This window comes from Hyperolius riggenbachi, chromosome 7 (assembly GCF_040937935.1).
Source record: "Hyperolius riggenbachi isolate aHypRig1 chromosome 7, aHypRig1.pri, whole genome shotgun sequence".
In the NCBI taxonomy this organism is placed as follows: Eukaryota; Metazoa; Chordata; class Amphibia; order Anura; family Hyperoliidae; genus Hyperolius; species Hyperolius riggenbachi.
In genome coordinates this window covers 191,633,625-191,661,229 of record NC_090652.1, presented here as the reverse complement: position 1 = coordinate 191,661,229, position 27,605 = coordinate 191,633,625, and the positions used below count along the sequence as shown (strand labels likewise).

At 44.2% G+C, this 27,605-nt stretch overlaps 1 protein-coding gene across 2 annotated transcripts in view; it reads right to left on the bottom strand.

The window, feature by feature from the left end:
- The window catches only part of HSPD1 (heat shock protein family D (Hsp60) member 1), a 715,033-nt gene that overhangs the window by 51,599 nt on the left and 635,829 nt on the right, over positions 1-27,605 (bottom strand). For both annotated transcript variants that reach the window (XM_068244950.1, XM_068244948.1), the window contains exons 8-10: positions 19,501-19,600; positions 12,459-12,704; positions 11,144-11,318 (exon numbers count right to left, since the gene is read on the bottom strand). In XM_068244950.1, the coding sequence (XP_068101051.1) occupies positions 11,144-11,318; positions 12,459-12,704; positions 19,501-19,600 (521 nt within the window). The remainder of the gene's footprint in view (positions 1-11,143; positions 11,319-12,458; positions 12,705-19,500; positions 19,601-27,605) is intronic.

Sequence of the window (27,605 nt, the reverse complement as noted above, 5' to 3'; positions counted from 1 at the left end):
GGCAGGGAAAGCCCCAGGACCCCAACGAGGCCTCCAACACCGTCCTCCGTCCCCCAGGGGCCCCGCCGCGGCCCCCCGCACAAGATGACGTCAATACCTACCTTCCCGGCTCCTGCGCAGGCACTCTGACGGCTGTCGGCTCCGAAGTAGGCGTAAATACCCGATCGCCGTCGGGTCTGCTCCACTGCGCAGGCGCAAGTCTCTGGCGCCCGCGCAGTAGAGCGGACCCGACTGGAGCCTGGAAAGGCAAACATCGAATTGACAGTCGGGTCTGTCGCCGGCTGCCCGGAGGGCCGCAGCGAGACCCCCGCGGGACAGAGGACGGCGTGGGAAGCCCCACCAGGATCCCGAGGCTTCCCCCACCCGAGGCGAGCACCCCCCAGGGGACGCCCCCGATGCCACAGAGTCCCTTTTTTTTTTTTTTTTTTTATCAGTCGCCTATTTTCTAACTTTATTTATGTCATTTCCATTATACAAAATTCATACAAAGTTTGCTTATAAAATGTTCAACAAATCAACATTTCTTATTAGCTTTTTCCCCCCATATCCATACTCCGTTCCCCCCCCCCCCCTTAAAAACAGAGGAAAGGAAGGGGGGAGACAAAGAAACAAAAAAACCACACCTCCATGTCTTATTTTCCTAGATATATCGTCCTTACAACACTGACACTCATACCTTACCCTCATGTATATCACACTCTCATCAGACTCTCAAACTCTCATCCTTTTTTCGTACCCACTCCTTTTTTCATCCCGTACTGGTCCTCTTCATTTTTTTTTTTTTTTTTTTTTATTTTATTTATTTCTTTTTTTTCCTTTCTTCCCCCTTCTTCTCCTTCCTCTTTCCCTTTTCTTCCTTCTTCTCTCCCTCACTCCAGCCCTCACCTTCTTCATGTCACTGAACCCCCAACGGGGTCCCCCTCCCCTACCCTTCCCTCACCCATCCTCGTAATCCCTTTCCCTCCTAAACGCCTCCCACTGGGACCATTTCTTCTCATGTACAGCCCCTTCGCCCTTAATAAAGCTTGTTAATTCCTCCATTCTCTGCGTCTCTACCACTTCTTTTAACCATTCTTGGATTGTTGGACTCTGAGTAGATTTCCAGTGTCTCGCTACCAATATTCTTGAGGCATTAACCAAGGGTTTCAGCAAGGAATTTTTATATTTTTTAACTGACCATCCATTACTATGTAACAGAAAAAATGCCGGGTCCTCCCATGTCTCTACCCCAGTTATCTGCTTTATTATGCCCCTAACTTCTGACCAATACCCCACCAGTTCTTTACATCCCCAAAAGATGTGAATAATATCTCCCCTCTCCTTCCCACATCTCCAACACAATGATGAGGTACCTGGGAACATCTTACCCAATCTATCCGGCGTATAATACCACCTTGAAAAAATCTTGTATCCTGCTTCCTGACCTCTTGTGGGCATAGCCGATTTACTGGCGAACACCAATACTTTTTTCCACTGTTCCTCTGTGAATACTTTCCCCAGATCTCTTTCCCACTTCTCCCTCAGGCTTCTTGTATGGTCCTCACTTCCATTAAGAATCTTATATACCTTTGATAGTATTCCCTTATTTTGCCCCTTCCCTCTACATATTTCCTCAAATGGAGTTAAGTCTCTGCCTAGTGCCTCTTTGTTCCCCTGACTTCTGACAAAGGATTTTATCTGGGCATACTTCCATTCTTCCATATATCCCCCCTCCCCTACATCCAACAATTCCTGCGTCGGGATCCATTCTGCACCATCTAATATGTCTACAACTTTCAGTCCCTGTCCCTTCTTCCAGTGTGAGTATTTAGCAAGGTCCATTCCTGCTGGGAATTTAATATTCCCGAAAATGGGAATCATGGGGGTCGGCCAAGGTGAGACTCCTACATTCTTCCTCCACTTCTCGAATATTTTCAATGTATGTCTCACCAATTCAGTCCCCTCTTTTCTTACCTCTATCCCACTTTTCTCCTGTATCCAGGGGAGGTTACCTATTGAGCTCCCTATCATCTCCTCCTCAACCGATACCCACCTCTTTTCTTCGCAATTCCTATTCCAATCTACTATTCGGACCAGCACCGAGGCCTCAGCATATTTTTTAAAATCCGGGACCGCAAGACCTCCCTTCTCCTTCTCCCTTGTCTGTAACCTATAACTCACTCGTGTTTTCCGACCTCCTTCTATAAATCGACCAATAATACTTCTCAGTTGGCGGAAGAAGAGAGGGGGTATTGGGACTGGCAGTGCCTGAAACAAATAAAGGAAGCGGGGGAGAACATTCATCTTAATAATAGATATTCTACCAAACCAGGAGAAGCTTGGTCGATCCCAAGCCACCAGATCCTGTTTTATCCTTTCCAATAAGGGGAAGTAATTTTTATTTACTATTTCCTTTAAATCGAAACCTATCTTTACTCCCAGGTACCCCATCATTCTGTTCCGCCATTTAAATGGGAAAATCCTCATCAGCTCTTCTCTTTGTTCCCTTCTCACTCCCCAAGCAATTATTATGCTTTTATCCAGGTTGATCTTCATATTAGAGAGCCTCCCCACCCTATCAAATTCCCTCGTTAGTCTAGATAGTGACTTCTGTGGGTCTCTAAGATAAAACAACATATCATCTGCATATGCTGATACTTTATGTATCTGTCTCCCAATTTCCAAGCCCCGAATACTGGAGTCCGCTCTCACCCTACACAGGAATGGTTCCAGAGACAGGGCAAATACCAACGGTGACAAAGGGCAGCCCTGTCTCGTCCCATTTTTAATTTCAAAGGAATCCGAAATCACCCCATTAACCCTTACCCTTGCGTTTGGAAAGGAATATAGGCCCATTATTCTTGCATACATCTTTTCTTGTAGCCCCACATGCTTTAATATCCCTTCTATATAGGCCCACTCCACCCTGTCAAATGCTTTTTCAGCATCTGTTAATACCACAGGGTTGGAGTGGGCCCTCGTCCAGCATGCTAGATCAAGGGTGCGGACAGTGCCGTCTCTTGCCTCCCGCCCCCCCATAAATCCCACCTGGTCTGGGTATACCAGCTGATTCATAAATGGTGCCAGCCTATTGGCTAAAATTTTTGCAAAGATTTTAATATCTGTATTCAATAATGCTATTGGTCTGAAGCTTTGGCACTGCATTGGGTCTTTTCCTTCCTTATGCAGAAGTGAGATATAGGACTCCAGCATACGGGGCGAGAATCCCCCCCCCCCCCCCCCACTCCATTAAATGCTTCCGCCAAATATCCCACCAGTTGCTCATTGAATTTCGCATAGTATTCCGTTGAAAGACCATCCGGGCCTGGCACTTTACCTAGTGGCATTTGCTTTATTGCTGTTTTAATTTCCTCCAATTGTATCTGATCTTCCAGGGATGAGGGGTCTTCCTCCGACAGCCTGGGCATTCCACTTTCCTCTATATAGGTTCTTATTTCCTCTCTTCTCTCCTCTCTTCTCTCCTATTGATGTTTCCCTTTTCAGGTTATACAACCCCTTATAGTATTCCCTAAAGACACGTGTTATCTCTCCCATCTCATATACTACTCTTGACTCTGTCTTTTATACAGGGAATATAATTACTTCTTTGCTGTTTTTTTAAGGCCCTTGCTAGCATAGCGCTACTCTTATTCCCGTATTCATAGAACGAGCGCTTGCATCTTAATGCCATATTTTTAACCCCTTGGAACAACAGTACCCTCAGATGTTCTCTTTCCCTCTGTAATTCCTCCCAATGCTCCTCCACATTCTCCTCCTTATGCTGTTGTTCCAATCTTTTTATAGTTTCCAACGCATTTTTTATATTCCTATCCCTTTCCTTCTTCTTTCTAGATCCCTCCTGTATCAATATTCCTCTAATATAGCATTTGTGGGCCTCCCATACTGTCCTTTCAGACGCCTCGCCCCTGGCGTTGGTCGAGAAATAGAAATCCAGTTCATCTCTCACCCTTTGTACAATCTCTTCATCCCTCAGCAGTGAGCCATTTAATCGCCACATCATAGGTCCCTTTATTTTTTCTCCCCATCCAAGTTTCACCATTACTGGAGCATGGTCTGATAATGTTATGGGGCCTATTTCTGAGCCGCTCACTACGGACAATATATCGTGCGACACCAGGACATAATCTATCCTGGTGTGGCACTTATGCATCTGGGAGTAATAGGTATAGTCCCTCACCGTAGGGTTACACATCCGCCAAGCGTCCACAAGCTGTGCCCTGCTCAGGATCTCTTTACTTCTTTTATGGGTTTTTAAAGGTGTCGTTGTTCTACCCTTAGATGTATCCATTCGTGGCTCCAAAGACAAATTCAAGTCTGTACCTACTATCACCCCTCCCTCCCTAAATGCTTCCAATTTATTAATAAATCTCCCCAGGGGTTTCTACCTGCTTGACGCTTGGCGCGTAGTATGACCCCACCGTGATCATCCTATTCTTCAGTTCACCTTTAATTAAATTGAATCTCCCCTGTGGGTCCGCGTACTCTTCCTTCAAAATAAATGGGATATCCTTCGATATTAATATAGCTGTCCCTTTCACTTTAGATTGTTGAGGACCACTCAAAAATATTGACTTGTAATGTCTATCAATAAACTTCGGAGCACATGAGATTTTAAAGTGGGTCTCCTGTAAGCATATTATATCTGCCCCTTCCCTATGGCATAACCTGAGGATAGATGCTCTTTTCTCCGGGATGTTCAGGCCCCTGGTGTTCAGTGACATGATCTTAAGGCTACCTGTTTTCATCTTTATATGTCTTCCTTGTTCTTACCTCTGTCCCAGTATCCATTTTTTCACTTGTTCCACTCATTCTACCCCCCCCCCCCTCCACATCCACACCTCTCCCCCCATTCATCCCGCAGCATTCCCCCTTCCCTTCCCCCCACCTCCCTTTTTTTCCTTTCCTGTGGAATCTTTCCTCTTGAAACCCTTCCCCAGTTTCCTAGGCGTGCTGCTCCGCCTTCTGGGTATTAAGCCACCAAACCCCCAAAACGTGAAAGCTCGGTCCCCCCCCCCTCCTCCCTTGAAGCTCCGTTTATTTCAACATTTCCCCTGTATCCAAAGAGGACGGATCCCTCAATCATCCAACCTGAGGGGGGGGGGGGGAGCGAAAAAAGAGAGAAAACCCCACACGTCAGATTTCAACATAGCACCAATCAAAGCATATCAGATCCCTATTTCCACCTTCCCACCCCCTCCCCCCCATAGGCCCTTCACCACGGCGTGTCCCCCCAATTTCTCTTTTTTTTCCCTTATTATAGCTTCTAACCCCCCCCCCCTCCCCTACCAAATCCACCCCCCCCCCTTTCTGCTTACGGGGTCCACGCCATGGCTCCAACCTTTACTTTACCATATACACTTTCTGATAGCCTTGCCTTCAGTTCATGCACCATGTATCTTATATTCCCCTTACCCCCCATTACCCCCAGTGTCCCCCCTCCATATTTCTTATCCACACTATAACATATTACTACCTACCCTTTCCCCATTTTAACTTCCTCCAGTGTCACATCCTTTTCATAGTGCCACATCAATCTCCACCATATTCATTTCTATATCCGAGAGCCCGGAGACGGGGGCGGGGCGGACAAAAACATCCGCCCCCCCCCCAACCGCGGGCCCATCCACTCTCTTTCATAGTGCTCATCTATCTTAATCGTGATTATCTCCACACCCCAAGACCCCGCAGGGGGGGCGGACGGACAAAGCACCCCCCCCCCAGGAATACCCCCCCCCCCCCCCCCGCGAGCCCACCCACACTGGTCCCAACCCCCTCCCCCCCCCAAAGCCGAGAGGACCCCACGGCGGGGGGGGGGGGGGGGGGGGGGAGGACGAAAACATCCCCCCCCCCCGCCGCGGGCCCCACCCCCAACCAAACACCCCCCCCCCCCCAACACCCCTACTCTACTCATAATTATTTCCATATCTTAAGGCCCCGGGGGGGGGGGGGGACAGAAAAGACATCCGCCCCCCCCCCCCCAAGCACCCACGGCCCGACCCCCCCCAACATCACCTTTTTATTCCATTGTGTCACAAATCACATTGTGTCATATCATATCGTGCACCAAAGCATACCATAAACCCATTCCGTGGCATGGCAAATCAACTGCGTAAATTTGTCATAACACAATCAAACAAAGTAAATCTACAAACCCGTATTCCTTCCCTTGTACACATATTCCATATTCATATATAATCACACTTTACACAGTACCATTTCCACTTCCCCTCATATCCCTACATCTAATGCATAAACCATAGGCCAAATAAACAAGCAAGCATCCAACATTATACGATACGAGGCTCTCTCCCCCCCTCCCCCCCCCCCCCCAGCTCAACACCCCACTCTCCCCTCATTTCTTAAATCCAACTCTATTTCTCCCTTGCGGTCCCTCCCATCCCCCCCTCTCCGGGTTCCACTCTGGTATATTCATCTCTGGGATAGATAGTTCCTTGCAAATGTCTGGCAATTCTTCCGGGAATCTCAGTGTCAATGTTCTACGCTCCAGCATAATAATTAAAGCAAATGGGAATCCCCACTTATAGGGTATTCTTTTTTCCTGTAGAACTGCTAGCAATGGTCTAAGGGCCCTGCGCTGCATCAGCGTGTAGAAGGAAAGATCTTGGTAAACCGCTATAGTAAACTCTTTCCATTTCTGTGGCCCTTTCTGCCTCAATGCTGTGGAGATGTTTTCCTTATCCTTGAAATTATGGAATCTACAGATTATATCCCGTGGTGAGTCCTTATCCCTTGAAGCGGCCCTCAATTCCCGATGTACACGATCAAATTTAATTGTAGCGTCCTCTGGCCGGCCCGTTACCCCATTAAAGATAGTTTGCAGGCAGGTAATAATGTCTTCCCCCTTCACCGTCTCGGGGACCCCCTTTACTCTCAAGTTGTTACGTCTCTCCCGATTTTGGACATCGTCCATATCATATTTAAGGGAAGTATTAATACTTTTTTGTTTCTCACCTGTCTTCTTTAATGCATTTACCTCCGCCTGCAGTTTCACCACTTGTTCTTCCATTTTTTCCATCTTCGCTTCCATACTTATTAATCCATCTTTAATCTCCAGGATTTCAGTTCGCATAAGATCCGTGATTTTTTCCGTCTGCACCTCTAAGTCCGATCTTGTAGGCAGGGCCCTCAGACACCTCCATATTTCTTCTAGGCTACCCCCCTGCTCTGATCCCGAGCCCGGGGAGCTAGCCCTTGATGTTGAAAGAGTATTCTCTACCGCTTCCATCTGTATCTTGTCAGCTGCTGCAAAATATTTGCTAACCGTTTTCTGGACTGGGGTTATCGTCCCTTTAGCTGGATTCTTCTTTTTCTCCTTTTCTCTTTCCTTATCCTTCACCATCTTTCTTTTAGATTACTGGCTCTCAGTTACCATTTCCAGTGCCGCTCTCAGGCTCTTCTAGCGGTATTCCTGTAGTTTCTTTCTTTACAAGCCACTGGTTCCGGATACCTTGCCTTTAGGGTTCACCTATTCCCTCTTCCAGGTTCAATCGGAGGGGGTCCTCCTGCACCTTTCCCGGAGCCACCCCTTTAAGGTATGCCTTGCTTCTGCCCGGGTTGATATAGCTGACTACCGGGGTCACCATATGCTGTGTGCCGCTCCCGCGCTCTCCTGCCAGGTATTCCTTGCCCGGACTAGCGGGGATATGTGCCGGTGTGCCGTTATGTCCGTGCGCTGCTCTCGGCGTCCCCTCTCCTTCCACACGCCAAACCAGTCCAGAGGGGTTCCGGGCGGATGTGACGTCACGCCACTATGGTGATCTCCTACCTCCACTTCCCCTCCAAACCCCGAGACCGCCGCTACCTCCACGGTTTGCTTTTCCGTCTCTGCCGGGGGTTTCACAGGAGTGAGGCAGGCTCCAGGGGAGAAAAAAAAAACTTTGTCACCGTCCTCTCACATCTGCGGACTTCGGAGCTTCACCGAGGCGAGAGACCAGAGCTCCACACGCTCACTCCCTCATGGTAAGCTCCTCCCCCGACATCCTTTTTTCGAAAGGCAAATTTTTATTGGCTGTTGTAGGCTCCACCTACCTTCCAAATTCTTAGTCTCATTCACCCAGTGACCAACTGTGCAAAGTTTGAGAACCCTGCCATTAACGGTGTAAGAATGGCTACAGTTTATATTTTCCTAGTCAAATTTGTGTTTGGCTTCGCCCACTTTTTGTAACCTGGACACAGTCACTCAATGACCAAGTTTGTGAACTTTCAGGTTCCTGACATCAAAAATGTGTGAATGGAAGCAGTTTATCCACCAAGGAAATCTGATTGGCTGTTTGTGGCCCCGCCCCTTTAGTGAATTTGGACCCAAGTTACCCAAAGACAGACTGCAGCAAGTTTGAAGCCTCTGCCATTAACAGTGTAAGAATGGCAGCAGTTTAAATATTCCTCTTGAAAATCAATAGGTGAATTTTGATTGGCTGTTGTAGGCTCCACCCACTTTCTTGAATCTTAATCGGATTCACCCAGTGACTAACTGTGGCAAGTTTGAGAACCCTGCGATTACCAGTCTAAGAATGGCTGCAGTTTACATTTTCCTATTTAAAATGAATGGCTGAAGTTTGATTGGCTGTTTTATGCTCCACCCACTTTTCCTGGATTTGTAACCTCGGTCACCAACTGTGCCAAGTGTGGGGACTCTGGCTTGATTACTGTGAGAATGGCAGCCTTTTACATTTTTTCCATTGACTTGAATGGGTGAAATTGATTGGCTGTTTGTAGCTCCGCCCACGTGTGCAGGGGGGCTGCGAGACCCCCAGAACATATCCCAGGTAGTAAGGGATCTGTATACCAAGTTTCGTTCAAATCGGTCAAGGCGTTTTTGCGTGATCGACACACACACACTTTTTTTTTTTTGCTCGACTTACATAACACATGCATTGCACTGTCCACATTTTGATTTTACTGGGGGTTTTTTTCTACAGTAATAAAAGAGAAAATCCTTCTTAGCATTTCCCATTTTAACTGTGGCTATTTTGAAGCCAATCCTGATGTAATTTCCTTCCTTAACCATTTATGCCTCCAGGACGTAGTACCTACGTCCAGGAGGCCACGTGCGCGTCCGCGCACTCCCGGCCGCGGATTTGTTAGCCCAGAAATCAATGTATCGGGCTATGGTGCCCGATCACTGATTCCTCTCCCCCGCTGAAAAAGCGACAGCTTCTCTCGGAAGCTACACTTTTTCTGAAGCTATGTCCCTCTAAGCGTACATTGTACGCTTAGAGTGACGTCATGTAAACAAACTCAAGATTGCCATCTTGTGGCCAAAAAGTAAAACGACAAGTAAAAGTAAAAAAACATTACAATACACAAATATTTCCCCAAATAAAACACTATTTATATCCCACCCTCCCAAAAATGCCCAGATAAAAGGTTTGATAAAAAAAAAAAAACACATAAATATTTACCTAAGGGTCTAAACTTTTTAAATATCTATGTAAAGATGAAATATTTCTCTCTATTTTTTTTTTTATAAGCTTGTAAATAGTGATGGATGCAAAACGGAAAAAATGCTCTTTTATTTCCAAATAAAATATTGTCGCGATACATTGTGATAGGGACATAATTTAACCACCCAGGCGTTCTGATTAAATCGCCAGGGTGGCTGCGGGAGGGTTTTTTTTAAATAAAAAAAAAAAAACTATTTCATGCAGCCAACTGAAAGACCGCTCAGCAGGTTAAACGGTGAAATAACCGTGACAAATGGGCAAATACAATACGTGGGTTTTAATTATGGAGGCATGTTTTATTTTAAAACTATAATGGCCGAAAACTGACAATGAATTTTTTCATTTTTTTTCTTATTCTTACTGTTAAAATGCATTTACAGTAAGGTAGCTCTTAGAAAAATGTACCTCCCAAAGAAAGCCTAATTGGTGGTGGAAAAAACAAGATATAGATCAGTTCATTGTGATAAGTAGTGATAAAGTTATAGGCTAATGAATGTGAGGTGAACATTGCTCGGATGCATAAAGTGAAAATGACTGAAGGCTGAACTAGTTAAGGTGGCCACTGACAATCCAATTTCTAGCGAAAAATTGTTCGAGTGATCAGATAATTCTGATCGGAAGAAAAAAATTGTTCACTACACCATCAATGAACCAATCTTTGCTTCCTATCACAATTAATAGGATAATCCAAATTTTGGTTTGACCAAAATTTAATCAGATGACTATTTTTATAATTGTTTGTAATAGACTGTGCCCATCAATGGAGATTGACAACCAATCTGTTCAGAATTTCTGATCACTCAACTGTTTTTTCGCTACAAATTGCACTGTTAGTGGCCAGCTTTACTCTCCTCTGCCCGATTGTGTATGCAATGCCTGCTCTTCACTATAGAAAGTGCATTGTCTCAGCATAAGAAATATTGGCCAGAGAGGAACAGAGGTGTGGAAAGGGAAAACAGGAGGGAAAGAGGCTTCAGGCAATCAGGCTACATTAGTTAAGTCTGAGGCGAAGTAGAGAAGCAAAAAAGGACAACCCAACAAGCCTTGTAACTTCCTTTTTGTATACCAAATAAGAGTTATGTAAACTGGGGAATGATCATTTAAGAAAAGTAAAAGTGATTTTAACATTTGGATTGCCTGGCTAGCATGCTTATTACTTGTTTACCAGATAAAAATAAAGAATTGGGTTTTGATTTTATGCCCGACAGTTACACTTAAATACTTACTTTTATTATATTTGTTTGAGTATCTCTCTCGCTCTATGTCTGTTTTATATGCCGAGACGAGTTCTAACATCTACTGTCTATCTAAATCGGTGGGGGAGAAGCAACCCCACATCTCCCTGGCAGCCATATCAACACTTAGAAAGAGCACGACAACTAAACTTCTCTTGTCCAGCAGAAGCCCGACGTGGGTTGCTCTATTGTGCAGGCGGTTCCACTGCTGGATGGCGGAGGATGACAGGGGTAAGTCTCTATAGGATCCAGAGGCTTCCCCCTCCTGAGGCAAGTAACCCCCACGCCCCACAGACGTCATATTGCAGAAGATGTGTGGTACAGTTCCAGCTCAACCAACCAGTGGATGGGGGAAAGTAACATTTTCACATGCAATTAAAAATAATGTACACTTATACAAATTGCAAACTACAACATAAAACAAGTATGAAATAACTAAGTTACCAATTTTCTGATCCTCATTTGATGGTTCCAAAGAATCCAATGCTGGTATGCAACGCAACAGTGCACAACCACCTCCTAGTACAATGCCCTCTTCTACAGCAGCACGTGTAGCATTTAAAGCATCAGTAACCCTGTCCTTTTTTTCATTTACTTCAACATCACTGGTTCCACCAACCTAAAGAAAGTTATATTAAACATTATATCAGTTGCCGTTATCATTTGAACAGGGAATACCTCTTAATGTCTTTAAAGGGAATCTGAAGTGAAAATAAACTTGTGATATAATGAATTGTATGTAGTACAGCTAAGAAATAGAAGATATGAGTCCTATTGTTTCCAGTACAGGAAGAGTTAAGGCGCGTACACACGCCTGATATCTTTAAATGACGGGTCGTTAGACCCGCCTGTGGGGCGGCCGTTCTGCCGACAGTTTCCCCGTGTGTACAATCTGTTGGCACGATGATAAGGCTGGTTTTGTCAAACCACCCATGCTATCCTAGAAATAAAAAACACATATATAAGTACATAAATACTACTTCTACCTACATAACAGATGTATTGTGCTATCCACGTAATGATTCCTGTGAATTTTATAAAGGAAACACAGAAAATCCTATTCTAGGCAGTGGCCTTCTTGCCAAGCTAATGCTGACATCATATCCTCCCTGACTCTTGTTTTACCCCCTCCCTTCTCTTTCTCATTGTGTATTCTCTTCCCAGAGTCTTCAGACACTCCCACTGAGGTGTATACTAACAACTGCACTGTCTTTTTTCTACTTACACATCCAATCACTGAGTCACCTCAGCCTTGCTTGTAAACACAAGTAATCAGAGGGTGATTCTGATAAGCAGCTAGGGCAGGGAAATACATGGAAGAGCAATACATTATAGATAAAAAAACTCCCAGCATTCAACTCTTTGGTACCACTGCCATTGCTCCTAAAGTATGTGATAACTACAAACCATAACAGCAAAAAAAGTTTTGAATGCAGGATTAGCATCTTTATCACTTAATACACTCAGACCAGTTGCTGTTGAAATTTGATTTTTATGGTGACAATACAGCTTTAAGCTTCACTTGTTATCTATGCAAAAGAGTTTCTCTAATTTAGTCAGAGAGCTAAGTGCTATTTTATGAAGTGCAGTTTGTAAACTGCAAATATTAGAGAATGATGCAATATCATAAAAGAAGATATATAACTGAAAAAAGAATAGTCTCCTTTCTCTACTACTAATGTTCTATTAATTATCCGTACTACACATAAAATTCATTATATCAAGGGTTTTTTCGCTTCAGTGTCACTAACCATCATACCTTGAGTACAGCAACTCCATCAGAAAGTTTAGCCAATCTCTCACTTAGTTTTTCTTTTTCATATTCACTATTTGTAGATTCCAGTTGCTCCTGGATTTCTTGAATTCTTCTCTCAATTTGTGTTTTATCTCCTTTCCCTTTTAATATCATAGTATCATCCTTTGTGACAATAACTTCCCCAACTTTCCCAAAGTCATGAGGCTGAATGTCTTCAATATTCAAGCTAAGTCCTTCCTCTCCAAAAACCTAAAAATGTCAACATAAAAATAGTAAGAAACCGAAATCAGTCTGGTAATTGCATTAAAAGTGCGAAATAACTCACATTAACTACATTTAATGATCGAGTAATATATATGTACAGAATATATAACAGAATTATACTGTAGTTGCTTTCCCCACTTGCTGCGGATCTACATTCGGACTATAAGACGAACCAACTTTTTCTCCCCACTTTTGGGATCTCATGTCATAGTCCGAAAAATACGGTATGTATTTTAGATCATAAATAGGATCAATATGAAGATGGAAACCATGAACGGCAAGGTTTGTTTTGGTCAGTTGATCAGAATGTAAATCATACTATCGATCATAATTATGAATGGAAGCAAAATTGTGTTGTGTATAGCTTTAGCGTGTGATTATAGAGTGCTGCTGTGTATATTGTTTTTGTATAATTTCTTAGGATTCTACATTTATTGTAACATGGAATATTTGTTAGTGTATATTGGATCCTTTGAGTGTTGTGTGTCTGGCAAGCTTGAAGGAGGAAGTGCGCCATAGCGAGGCTTGCAACGCAACTAATAGGTCGCTGCAAGCCCTTTGAAATGCAGGGCACCCGGCAGCATTATGGGTAATTAACCATGCCGCATCCAGCCGCGGCAATTACAACTCATTTGAATCATGAGTCACCACCGTTGTTACTTGTGATTTACTCGTGATGAGCAAGCCTGGTGTATTGTATGTGTGCTTGTTTGTGTGGATGCATTACAGGTGCATATGGAAGTGATGGCGAACCTTTTAGCAGCCGAGTGCCCAAAATGCGACACAAAATACACTTATTTGTAACTGAGTGCCAACACTGCAATTTATACTGAATACGGTGGTTTTAGTTTAGAAAAAATAACTCATACATTAAAGGCTACTCTACATTTAAAATGCAGCAATTACCCCCACATATGAAATGCAGCAGTTTCCCCCACATATGAAAAACAGCAATCACTCCACATATGCATGGCAACAATTTACCCCCACAAATGAAAAGCAGCCATTGCCCCACATTGACACTGCAGCAATCACTGCCGCAAATGAAATACAGAAACTACCCAACATTTAAAATGTAAAACCAAACTAAACACTACAACTGGAGACTCAATAACAATCTTCTTTTAGATCTTGCATGTTCTGATCACATCACAAAAGCAATTTCCACCTTTCAACACACACAAAAATGACCCTACACCTGCTCCCCTTAAATGGGAAGTGCTAAAACGCACTTTACGAGGAATATTCATCTCCATGGTACCAGTATTAAAAAAAGAATTAGCAGGTCAGATTCCACATTTGATTGATGAAATCCACGTACTAGAAACTGCACACAAAACCTCTAATAACCCAGCAACAGAAATAGAACTTTTGAATAAAAAGGCAGACCTTATTCTCTATACTGGATAGAAAAACATTAATATGGAGAGAACGAATGTAGGGCTCACACTACAAGTTCAGTAACAAATGTGGCAAACATTTAGCTAGGTATACAAAACCCTTTGTTCCCTCAACATATATTCCTCAAATCAATGCTGCCCATGGAACGGTCCATTCACCCTCGGAAATAGCGGAGAGATTTAAATTGTTTTATTCTAATCTCTACAATCTAAAATCACGCTCAGTAAACACATCCTCTACCTACCAAAAAGAACTTGACGCTTACATCAAAGAAACCGCCCTCCCAACATTAGATGAACAAACAAAGATTTAAACGAAGATTTCACAGAAGAGGAACTGCTGAATGCAATTAAAACCACTAAATCAGGAAAGAGCCTGACGGCTTTCCGGCATCATTCTACAAAACATTAAAACAGGATGATCTTCCTTTTATGCTAGCAGCATTTAACGCAGTCTCAGATTCAAAAAACCTTCCCCCAGAAGCCCTTATGGCACACATTTCGGTAATCCCTAATCCTGTTAACGATGCAAATAACTGTGGAAGTTACAGACCAATCTCACTTCTAAACGTAGACTTCAAAATATATGCCAAGATGATAGAACGCCTAAAACCCCTTCTTCCTACTCTTAACACAGATCAGGTCGGGTTTGTCCCAAAGAGAGAAGCCAGGGATAACTCCCTCAAAACAATTAACTTATCAAATTATGCTAAAATTCATATCCCTATGTGTCTGCTTTCACTGGATGCTGAAAAGGTGTTCGACAGGATTCACTGGGATTTTCTAAAAGGCTCTTTACTACAAATAGGACTTCCCCCTAAGATCCTACATAAAATTATGTCATACTCAAACCCTACTGCCAGAATATCAGTTAACTGAACCCTGTCGGACGCCTTAGACATTTGCAATGGAACTAGACAGTGCTGTCCTCTATCGCCACTTTTATAAATTATTACAATGGAACATTTTGCAGATGCAATCCGAAACAACCAGTCAATTAAAAGGTATAGAAATATCTCACCATTCCTACAAAATATCTATGTAAGACAAAATATCTTGGTGGGCAAACACAACCCTCAAATCTTGGGATAAATTTGTCACACAATACAACCTATCGACTGTTCCAAGCCCCTTAGCCACTTCAGCCCTCAGTCGTTTTCACTTTATGCATCCAAGCAATGTTCACCTCCCATTCATTAGCCCATAACTTCATCACTACTTATCACAATGAACTGATCTATATCTTGTTTTTTCCGCCACCAATTACCGTATTTTTCGCCGTATAAGACGCACTTTTCCTCCCCCAAAAATGGGGAGAAAAAGTCCCTGCGTCTTATACGGCAAAGGCAGGGAATCCCCGACTTCCACGCTCCCGCCGATAAGACCCGCCGACTCGACGCCATCGGGGATTCCCTGCCTGTGTCCCCCCAGCGTCCTTATGTGTCCCCGCTGGCCTGGCCTGCCCCCCGCTGATGTCTCCGGTCCCCCCCGCTTATGTCTCCGGGTCCCCTGCAGTCAGCGTCAGCAGCTTACCTCCTCCATCTTGCCCGCGGCGATTGAAGACATCCGGCTTCCCCGTGCGGCTTCCTCTAGTGCTGGCTTCTAATGACGCGTCATTGATGACGCGTCATTAGAAGCCGGCACTAGAGGAAGCCGCACGGGGGAAGCCGGATGTCTTCAATCGCCGCGGGCAAGATGGAGGAGGTAAGCAGCTGCTGCTGCCGCCGCTGACTGCAGGGGACCCGGAGACATAAGCGGGGGGGACCGGAGACATCAGCGGGGGGCAGGCCAGGCCAGCGGGGACACATGGAGGAGGTAAGCTGCCGCTGACTTCAGGGGACCCGGAGACATAAGCGGGGGGGGGGGGGGCCAGAGACATAAGCGAGGGGCAGGCCAGGCCAGCGGGGACACATGAGGACGCTGGGGGGGGGGGGGGGGGGGGCAAGAGGACACAGCAGGGCGACCACAGGGGACAGGAGGACACAGGAGGTGGACCACAGGGTACAGAGGGGACAAGAGGACACAGGGGGGCGACCACAGGGGGGACCAGAGGACACAGGGGGGTGACCACAGGGTACAGGGGGGGGGGCAAGAGGACACAGGAGGGGGACCAGAGGACACAGGGGGACCACAGAGTACAGGGGGGGGGACAAGAGGACACGGGGCAATCACAGGGGGGACCAGAGGACACGGGGGTGACCACAGGGGGGCAGAGGACACAGGGGGGCAACCGCAGGGGACAGGAGGGGACCAGAGGACAACCACAGGGCACAGGGGGGGACCAGAGGATACGGGGGAAACCACAGGGCACAGGGGGGACCAGAGGACACAGGAGGGCAACCACAGGGTACAAGGGAGACCACAGGGGGGTAACTACAGGGGGGGGGGGACCAAGGGGGGAGACCAGAGGACACGGGGGGACCAGAGGGCACAGGGGGGAGACCACAAGACACTTAGGGTAGACAGGGTGAGATAAGAGGGCACATGAGGTACACAGGAGGACACCATTTGGGGGAGGTCATGTATAAGACACTCCTGAAATATGGATGCACCAGGTTTAGTTTATATTTTTTTTCCCTGTTTTTTACCCTCTAAACCTGGGTGCGTCTTATATTCCGGAGCGTCTTATACGGCGCGAAATATGGTAGGCGTTCTTTGGGTGGTACATTTTGCTGAGAGCCACTTTACTGTAAATGCATTTTAACAGGAAGAATAAGAAAAAAAACGGAAAAAAATCATTATTTCTCAGTTTTCAGCCATTATAGTTTTAAAATAATACATGCCTCCATAATTAAAAAAACCTCACATATTGTATTTGCCCATTTGTCTCTGTTATTACACCATTTAAATTATGTCCCTATCACAATGTATGGCAACAATATTTTATTTGGAAATACCGGTAAATAAAAAAATTATAGCTTATAATTAAAAAAAAAATAATAATAATAATTTCATCTTTAACCACTTTACCCCCGCGCGGTACGGATATCTCCGTCCCTTTTTCCATCCTTCTAAAACCAAGGGACGGAGAAACTCCTAACTCCCGCCGCTGTCCGCGCTCCCACCGCTCGTGCACGCTGCTGCCCGCTCGCCCAGAGATCAATGAATGGGAAAATACATTCCCGTTCGTTGATCTAAGCCCCCGCAATGATCTGCTGCTTCTATGAGAAACAACGCGATCATTGTGATTTTTCCAGCCTCATAGTGCTTCCTGTAAGCGTCCTTCCGGACGCTCACAGGTCGCATGAACAAAACCTCACTGTCACCATCTTGTGGCCAAATAGTAAAACTACACCCTAAAGCATTTTACATATACAAATACATTAGTTTTACACAATAAATTAACTCATTACCTCCCACACGCCCCAAATTTTTATTTTTTTTTTTGGGGGGGGGGGGGGGGGGTAAAAAAAAATAAATAAATAAGATAAATAAAGAAGTTACCTTAGGGACTGAACTTTTTAAATATTTATGTCAAGAGGGTATAACACTGTTACTTTATAAACTATGGGCTTGTAATTAGGGATGGATGCAAAACTGAAAAAAAATGCACCTTTATTTCCAAATAAAATATTGGCGCCAAACATTGTAATAGGGACATAATTTAAACGGTTTTATAACCGGGACAAATGTGCAAATACATTTCATGGGTTTTAATTACAGTAACATGCATTATTTAAAAACTATAATGGCCAAAAACTGAAAAATAATGATTTTTTCCCAAATTTTTTCCTATTTTCCCATTAAAACATTTAGAATAAAATAATTCTTGGCATAATGTCCCACCTAAAGAAAGCCTAATTGGTGGCGAAAAAAACAAGATATAGTTCATTTCATTGCAATAAGTAATAATAAAGTTATAGACGAATGAATGGAAGGAGCGCTGAAAGGTGAAAATTGCTCTGGTGTTTCAGGGGTAAAACCCCTTAGTGGTGAAGTGGTTAAAATTATATTTAAAAAGGTTAGACCCTTAGGTAAATATTTACGTGTTTTTTTTAGTCATTTTTTTTTATTATTATTATTAAACATTTTATTTGGGTATTTTTGGGAGGGTGGGATGTAAATAGTAATTTTTTTAGGCAAATGTGTTGATTTTTTTTTTGCATTTAGATGTAGTTTTACTTTTTGGCCACAAGATGGCAGCCATGAGTTTGTTTACATGACGTCACTATAAAAGAGTAACAATGTACGCTTAAAGGGATGTAGGGGACGCAAGAGACAGAAAAAGCGAGGCTTCCGAGAGAAGCCGTCGCTTTTTCTGCAGGGGAGAGGAATCAATCATCGGGCACCATGGCCCGATTGATTGATTCCTGGGCTAACGATCGGCCGCGGGAGTGCGTGGGAGCGCACATGGCCTCCTGGACGTAACTGCTACATCCAGGAGGCTTAAATGGTTAACAGACCTCCTGGACAATGCAGTAACAGTAGGGTATTGTACCGTTTTAGCCATCAGTAAAACCAAGAAGTTTTGAATCAGGATGATACCATTTATTGGGTAACTAAAAAAAATAAGCAAGCTTTCGGCTTTGCAGCCTTTGACGGGCTTACAATCCTTGATACAGGATTGTAAGCCTGACGAAGGCTGCAAAGCCGAAAGCTCGCTTATTCTTATTCTTTTTAGTTAGCCAATAAATGGAATCATCTTGATTTAAAACTTCTTGCCTGCACAATGCAGAATTCCCGTTTGGAATGCAAAGCCCTCATATCCTTCATCTCTCCGGAGAAAATTGGCCACAAGTCAGACACATTAACACATCAGGGACCATCCCAATTCCCTCAGACTCAGATTCCACACTTAACCATCCTAAATTTACGTGGATATTTCAGAGACAAATTTCCAGTTTTTATAAATTGTTACATCCTAAGTCACACATCAATCGAAATCTTTTCCCATTTGAATTGCTTTATACAAGCACAGAACCGCAAGAACGTACATCATCTCAAGTCAAATTATACTTCTCCCCCTTACTAAAGGAGCAGCCTTACCGCTCATCTCTAAAAGGGAATCAGATCTACACACAACCTTTACGCCCGAAAAATGGGATAAGATTTGTACCCTTACACATAAAACATCTCTTGCGTCCATAGCTCAAGAAAGAAACTATAAAATATTCGCTAGATGTATTATATGGTTGTAACTGTTATCACATATTTTGTTGATGACCCAATAAATACTTATTTTCAAAAAAAAGATTAGGTGATGAAAAAACACTGAGTAAATGGTATAAACACACACATACTTTCAGGTAAGAAGCATTAGCTGTGCATTATTAGACAATCCAACAGGCAAACTTAATAATATAGAAGAACAAATGCTGTGACATTTTGAAATATAGAAAGTCTTTTGTAACTACATTCTGCCTAATTATGTACTAACTTACCGCTCCACCTGAAGCAATGGCCATATCCTTCAGCTGATTTTTTCGATTATCACCAAATCCTGGGGCTTTCACAGCAACTACTTGAAGACCAACTTTTAGCCTAAAGAAAGAAAGAAGGGGAAAAAAGAAAAATCCACTGTGAGCACAATAAAGAAGAAAACAGTTACAGTGGGTTGCAAAAGTATTCGGCCCCCTTGAAGTTTTCCACATTTTGTCACATTACTGCCACAAACATGCATCAATTCCAATTCCACGTGAAAGACCAATACAAAGTGATGTACATGTGAGAAGTGGATCGAAAATCATACATCATTCCAAACATTTTTTACAAATAAATAACTGCAAAGTGGGGTGTGCGTAATTATTCGGCCCCCTGAGTCAATACTTTGTAGAACCAGCTCGGTGGCGTAGTGGTTAGCGCTCTCGCTTTGCAGCGCTGGGTCCCCGGTTCGAATCCCAGCTAGGTCAACATCTTCAAGGAGTTTGTATGTTCTCCCTGTGTCTGTGTGGGTTTCCTCCGGGCACTCCGGTTTCCTCCCACATCCCAAAAACATACAGATAAGTTAGATAAGAGAGAACAGAGGCGCCAAAAGGATAAAAGGGGTTTTAAAGGAGCTTAAAAGCCAAAACTTGGTAATTAGAGGAGGCAGTGGTGGACTTACCCCCTCCAAGCAGACACAGAGAGGGGGTAAGAGGCGCTGAGTGTCGTTTGTTTTGCTAGATGCTGCAACTCCTTTTTCTATTGCCTGAGGAAGCGGGCGCTGACCCGTGAAACTCGTTGCTTTATCTGGAGTTCGTAAATAAATAGACTGAATGTACAGTCGTGTTGTGTCTGCTTGGAGGGGGTAAGTCCAACACTGCCTCCTCTAATTACCAAGTTTTGGCTTTTAAGCTCCTTTAAAACCCCTTTTATCCTATTGGCGCCTCTGTTCTCTCTTATATAATATTGTATCCACCCTTGGTGGAGGGTTGCGACCCTTTCTACTAGCTACAGAGAGCGACTTCTTATTCCTGAGTGGGGTCAGGATAATCTCCCCACCTGCCTTTACAGCGTTTGCCTATTGGTGACCCATGTTTGTGAGTATAACAACTATTACTCTTTGTCATTACCCCCTTTGTCAATACATACTACACTATTGGGGCTCTTGGTGTTCCTCTGTTTATACAGATAAGTTAATTGGCTTCCCCCTAAATTGGCCCTAGACTATGATACCTACACTACACAATGCATACATAAACATATGACTATGGTAGGGACTAGATTGTGAGCTCCTCCGAGGGACAGTTAGTAACAAGACAATATACTCTGTACAGCGCTGCGTAATATGTCAACGCTATATAAATACTTAAAATAAATAAACAAAACGAACCCCCTTTTGCTGCAATTACAGCTGCCAGTCTTTTAGGGTATGTCTCTACCAACTTTGCACATCTAGAGACTGAACTCCTTGCCCATTCTTCCTTGCAAAACAGCTCCAGCTCAGTCAGATTAGATGGACAGCGTTTGTGAACAGCAGTTTTCAAATCTTGCAACAGATTCTCGATTGGATTTAGATCTGGACTTTGACTGGGCCATTCTAACACATAGATATGTTTTGTTTTAAACCATTCCATTGTTGCCCTGGCTTTATGTTTAGGGTCATTGTCCTGCTGGAAGGTGAACCTCCGCCCCAGTCTCAAGTCTTTTGCAGTCTCCAAGAGGTTTTCTTCCAAGTTTGCCCTGTATTTGGCTCCATCCATCTTCCCATCAACTCTGACCAGCTTCACTGTCCCTGCTGAAGAGATGCACCCCCAAACATGATGCTGCCACCACCATATTTGACAGTGGGGATGGTGTGTTCAGAGTGATGTGCAGTGTTAGTTTTCTGCCACATATAGCGTTTTGCATTTTGGCCAAAAAGTTCCATTTTGGTCTCATCTGACTAGAGCACCTTCTTCCACATGGTTGCTGTGTCCCCCACATGGCTTGTGGCAAACTGCAAACGGGGCTTATGCTTTCTGTTAGCAATGCCTTTCTTCTTGCCACTCTTCCATAAAGGCCAACTTTGTACAGTGCATGACTAATAGTTGTCCTATGGACAGAGTCTCCCACCTGAGCTGTAGATCTCTGCAGCTCGTCCAGAGTCACCATGGGCCTCTTGACTGCATTTCTGATCAGCGTTCTCCTTGTTCGGCCTGTGAGTGTAGGTGGATGGCCTTGTCTTGGTAGGTTTACAGTTGTGCCATACTCCTTCCATTTCTGAATGATCGCTTGAACAGTGCTCCTGTTAAGCTTGGAGGTGTAATCTCCACAGTCAGCATGCAACACATAAGCTGACGTGAAGGAGGTACACACACCAGCACAAGAAATCAGGATATCCCCAGTTTAGTGGAGGAGAGGACTGACTCCAATAGGAGATTGTGGTGCACAGAGCCGGTGCAGATCCGAACAGCCACAAACAACACTTTCGTAATAACGTCTCAGCGCAAAGCAGCGCTGAGCGCATAAACCAGGACTGAGGAGATCAGGACAGGTAGACAGAATGAACGCTTGCTTAACTTGCCACTACTTAGTGACAGCAAGCGTCCACAATAAAACAGACTGGAATGAGGTAGCCAATGCGTTAGCAGCGATGGCGTGCCTCACAAAGACAGGACAGGATAGTCAGGGAATAGCAGGATCAAGATAGATGAACGTAACACAGATAAATATACAATAAGTATGATTTCCTAGCGTATTACAATTACAGCTATCAATGAAACTATTTGTAACGTCTGACTAACATATGTATATATCGGCAATGAACCGATATATGACATAAGCAGGAACTCTGACTAAGACTGGAGTAATACAGGGAACAGAACTCAGAAGGATTCGCTATCTCTTCGCAGAGATGAACGCAATCCACAAACAGGACCAGGAACAGGATAACTAGCTCAGCGTGCTGGAACGCTGACTAACGGAACATAGGATATAAACAGTTCGTGTACGAATATATATATATTGGCGATGAACCAATATATGACACAAGACAAGCAAAGTAACAACTTCTAGAAACAAGAGCAGAACTAGGAGGACTCGCTGACCCCTTCGCAGGAGTCAGCGCAGTCCACACGGACTAGGAACGAGGTGGGGCACGGGCAGAGTAACAGACAGAATCTGAGACTATGGTAGCCCATGAGGCATTGCAGGAAGCAGTTCTTTATACTGAGGTCATCCAATGGGAGCAGACCTGCAGATTCCCACACAAGTGAATGGTAATTAATCACAGGCTGATAGCAGGAAAAGGCAGACAATGATATGCAGCCTGCAGGAAAGGGATTGCCCCTCCATTGCAGCAGACAATGTTTGTTTACACAAAAGCATATTAAACTGTCATTAACTTCAGAGCGACTGCAGATGGAATCAGCAACTAGTTTAAGTGCAAACCAAACTATGCAAGCAGATGCATGTAATGACATTAGAACTGCTTGGTTTGCAATACCACTGCAGTCAGCAGTAAACACTGCAGAAGCGATCATAACAGTACCCCCTCCCTTAAACGCGGCCTCTGGACGCCTATAAAAACTGACATATTTCTCCTGAACCACCCAAACCAAAAAATCAGAAGTGGGAAATCCAGCAAACGGATCTGACTGAAAATTCATGAAGGTCGGATCAGCCCGACAAAACCAAATTCCCGAATCAGTCTCACCAAAACTAGACCAATTGGAACCAGAACCTACCGAACCATGCCCGTCAGCACTACAAGCCTCAGTGTGATACCCATCAGAACCACGACTTCCAGAAAACAACCCCAAGAAACTCTCTGAGCGATACCCACCGCCTTCCAGGGACTGTCCAAAAACGCCAAAGCCTTTGCAATGCCCACCGGAACTGTCCTTACCAACACAAAACCCACTGTTGAACCAGTCCAAGGTACCAGGACAAGTTTCCTCAGAGATCTCCCAGAACACTTGGAAGCTCCAAAGAGATCCCCACAGGTCAGAAAGCCCCTTAGGCTCACATGGAGAACTATCAAGAACCCCTATGGAACCCAGGGCAACTCCAGAGTCAGGGTCACAAGGACAAACCTCAAGATCAGGGCTTTTAGGGACCAGAACCATCTCCGGGCATGCAGGCCAACCGGCAACATCAGAACATGTCTCCACTAGGGAAGCACGTGAGCACGCTAACACAGACACATCTGGGCACTCTGGCATACGAAGCACATCTGGGCACACTGGCACAAGAGAAACCTCTGGGCATGTCAAGGAACTGCGAACCTCAAAGTCAGTCAAGACAGGACCGAAACCAGAACTGGGCAAAAAAAATTCATCATGACTAGACTTGACAGTTACTGGATTCTCACTAAAAACTGCAGGATCAGACTTAGATGTTGCTGATTCCAGCAGGGTTATTAACAAATCATGTTCAGGGGCATTTACAAGACAGGGCAAATCTTCTGATGTATGCACTGAACTAGACAGGGTTCCCATAGCTTCTTCTGGACTAGACAGAGACTCATCAAATACACTGGATTGGAGCTCATGAAGGGCTGCAAAACAAGTCAATATTGCAGCAATCCCCACTGAACTAGGCAAAACTGAGAAACTCACTGGACAGGAAGGGGACTCTGGAACTACTGCCACACCGGGCAGAAAACCAGAATTTTCCAGGATACAGGGCTGGGTTTCAGAAACACTCATTAACCCGGACTGAAATTCTGAGATTTCTATTTTTTCCAGCGAGTCAGAATTATCCATGTTATAGGGCAAGACTTCTGAAACATTCAGAGGACAGGGCTGGAGTTCCTCGGCTGTTACAACACTGGAGAGGGACTCAACAACATTGGTTAAATCAGACTGTGTACAGGGCAAGGTATCTAACACACTTGCTGACGAGGACAATATTTCAATGGCTTCTGCTTTGCTGGGCAGAAATTCATCAAGTTTTATTAAAGCAGACTGTAATTCCAAAACAGCTGCTAGACAAGTGAATATTATTGCAACACCAACTGAGGTAAGCAGTGCCTCAGACTCCTCTGCTAGAGGGTTTGAAGTATCCAAAGTACTGGGTGAAGCATAAGACTCTGCGACCACAGCTTCACTGGACAGGATCACTGAACAGTCCATATTGCAGGGCAAAACCATGGAAGCACCTGCTGGACAGCATAATGATTCTGTGACCTGAGTTTCATTGGGAAGATCTACTGCACAATTCATGGTACAGGGCAAATTGACTAGAACATTTTCTGAACAAGGTAATAGTTCTACGATTTCAGGTTCACATAGATGCTCTGAGCCACTCACGAAACCAGAGCGAGGTGTAGAGACAGGAAGATCAAGACACAAAGTTTGTGCATCTGAAGCACTATTCAATTGGAAAATTGGAAAATTCAGATGCTGGGGTTCTGAGGTTTCTAGACAGGATTGCTGGGACTCAGAAACTAATGTAGTGCATCTACTGGCATCTGCTGGATCAGACAGGAGTTGAACTTTATTAACACAGGTAATTTCTGCAGAAGTGTTTGCAGAGACAGGCAAGATTTTTCTGGTGTCTGTTTCACTGAACAAAGACTCATGAGTACTGGCTAGGCTGGACTCAGAAGTCAGCAGGACCTCTGGATTCTCTGCTGAGAAATTTGTGCAGGGCAAAGTTAAGAAAGTATCAGTGGCTTCTGTTTTACTGGGAAGTAACACTGGGTTATCCATGGTACAGGGTGGAGTTACAGGAACATTCACAAGACATGGCAGGGACTCAGTAACTGGAGAAGTGGGACAGTCTCCAATTGACAGTGTGTCTTCCCTGGTATCAACTGATTGAATCGCATAAAAATCGTCCAAAATCATCTTCCACACATCGATCAATGGAACCACAAAGTCATACCCACACACACCAGTTTTTATTAGGTTATAGGCAGACTTAATGCATGCATTCAATACTAATTCACTTTTTGCACTGTAAAACTGACAAAATGAACTTGCATCTTTCTTCCATTCATAGACCAGGGCTTCCATCTCTCCTTTCTCAAATGGAGGATCCCATGCATACTTAACAGCTGAGCATTCCGGCTGATCATAGTTTGCAAATGTGTTAGTGGCAGAAACATACATTGGGTTATTTAGCAGGTGATTGGCCGATTTCTTATTCCTAAGGATCTCCAATACCTGTAGCAAGTGTTGAACTGTAGTGTATGCAAATTTCCCTTGCTGCACGAATAAATTGATCTGTTCAATACTCTGTAATATATCTTCATAATCATATTCAGATAATTCATTTAAACAAGAACTTTTATTTTCCCTGGCTAGCAATGAAAGTTCATTAGTAGTTTCATAGGTCCATTTGACTCCCCTGAATGGCGACTGAATTTCATTATCTGCTACTGGCGGAGTCTCATTACAGATCTGATGCGCAGTCGCCAAGGGCAACGACTCCGCTGATTGTAACGCTTTTCTTTTGGAGCGTTTACGTTTGGCTTTAGACCCTGCTGCCTTAGCAGAAGAAAAGTTATCAGAACAATTATCTGCTTGCTGATTATTTTTGTAGGCAGTAGACGGAGCAGCTGATTGACAAGCTGCCAGGAGCTTATCAAAAGGGCTAGGCAAATCGGTTTTGCGCAGCCAGTTATGGATCACAAACGCTAGAAATTCCAGTGGTCTCTCTTTTAAATTGGTATGATCCAAGACATCGTACGCCCACTGGAACAAATTTCCCTTAAACAAAACATAAATTAACTGGGGGGCCCACGTTGAAACAGGAGTAGCCTGGAGCTCGGGATTGGCCAAAAACCTGGTACATTCAGAAAAAAACTCATTTTCTGTTTCAGAATTTAGTTTCTCAAATTTCTTAAAGGAACAGGAACCATAACAAACAGTGTCATTTTTGCTGGGAACCCCCCCCCCCTCACAATGGGGATTGGTAATGGGGCTACCATAATGTTAAGCTTGGAGGTGTAATCTCCACAGTCAGCATGCAACACATAAGCTGACGTGAAGGAGGTACACACACCAGCACAAGGAATCAGGATATCCCCAGTTTAGTGGAGGAGAGGACTGACTCCAATAGGAGATTGTGGTGCACAGAGCCGGTGCAGATCCGAACAGCCACAAACAACACTTTCGTAATAACGTCTCAGCGCAAAGCAGCGCTGAGCGCATAAACCAGGACTGAGGAGATCAGGACAGGTAGACAGAATGAACGCTTGCTTAACTTGCCACTACTTAGTGACAGCAAGCGTCCACAATAAAACAGACTGGAATGAGGTAGCCAATGCGTTAGCAGCGATGGCGTGCCTCACAAAGACAGGACAAGATAGTCAGGGAATAGCAGGATCAAGATAGATGAACGTAACACAGATAAATATACAATAAGTATGATTTCCTAGCGTATTACAATTACAGCCATCAATGAAACTATTTGTAACGTCTGACTAACATATGTATATATCGGCAATGAACCGATATATGACATAAGCAGGAACTCTGACTAAGACTGGAGTAATACAGGGAACAGAACTCAGAAGGATTCGCTATCTCTTCGCAGAGATGAACGCAATCCACAAACAGGACCAGGAACAGGATAACTAGCTCAGCGAGCTGGAACGCTGACTAACGGAACATAGGATATAAACAGTTCGTGTACGTATATATCAGCGACACTGATGTATCAACATAACACGAATACAAGGAAAATAATAAACGTGCAAGTATGCGTATATATTGGCGATGAACCAATATATGACACAAGACAAGCAAAGTAACAACTTCTAGAAACAAGAGCAGAACTAGGAGGACTCGCTGACCTCTTCGCAGGAGTCAGCGCAGTCCACACGGACTAGGAACGAGGTGGGGCACGGGCAGAGTAACAGACAGAATCTGAGACTATGGTAGCCCATGAGGCATTGCAGGAAGCAGTTCTTTATACTGAGGTCATCCAATGGGAGCAGACCTGCAGATTCCCACACAAGTGAATGGTAATTAATCACAGGCTGATAGCAGGAAAAGGCAGACAATGATATGCAGCCTGCAGGAAAGGGATTGCCCCTCCATTGCAGCAGACAATGTTTGTTTACACAAAAGCATATTAAACTGTCATTAACTTCAGAGCGACTGCAGATGGAATCAGCAACTAGTTTAAGTGCAAA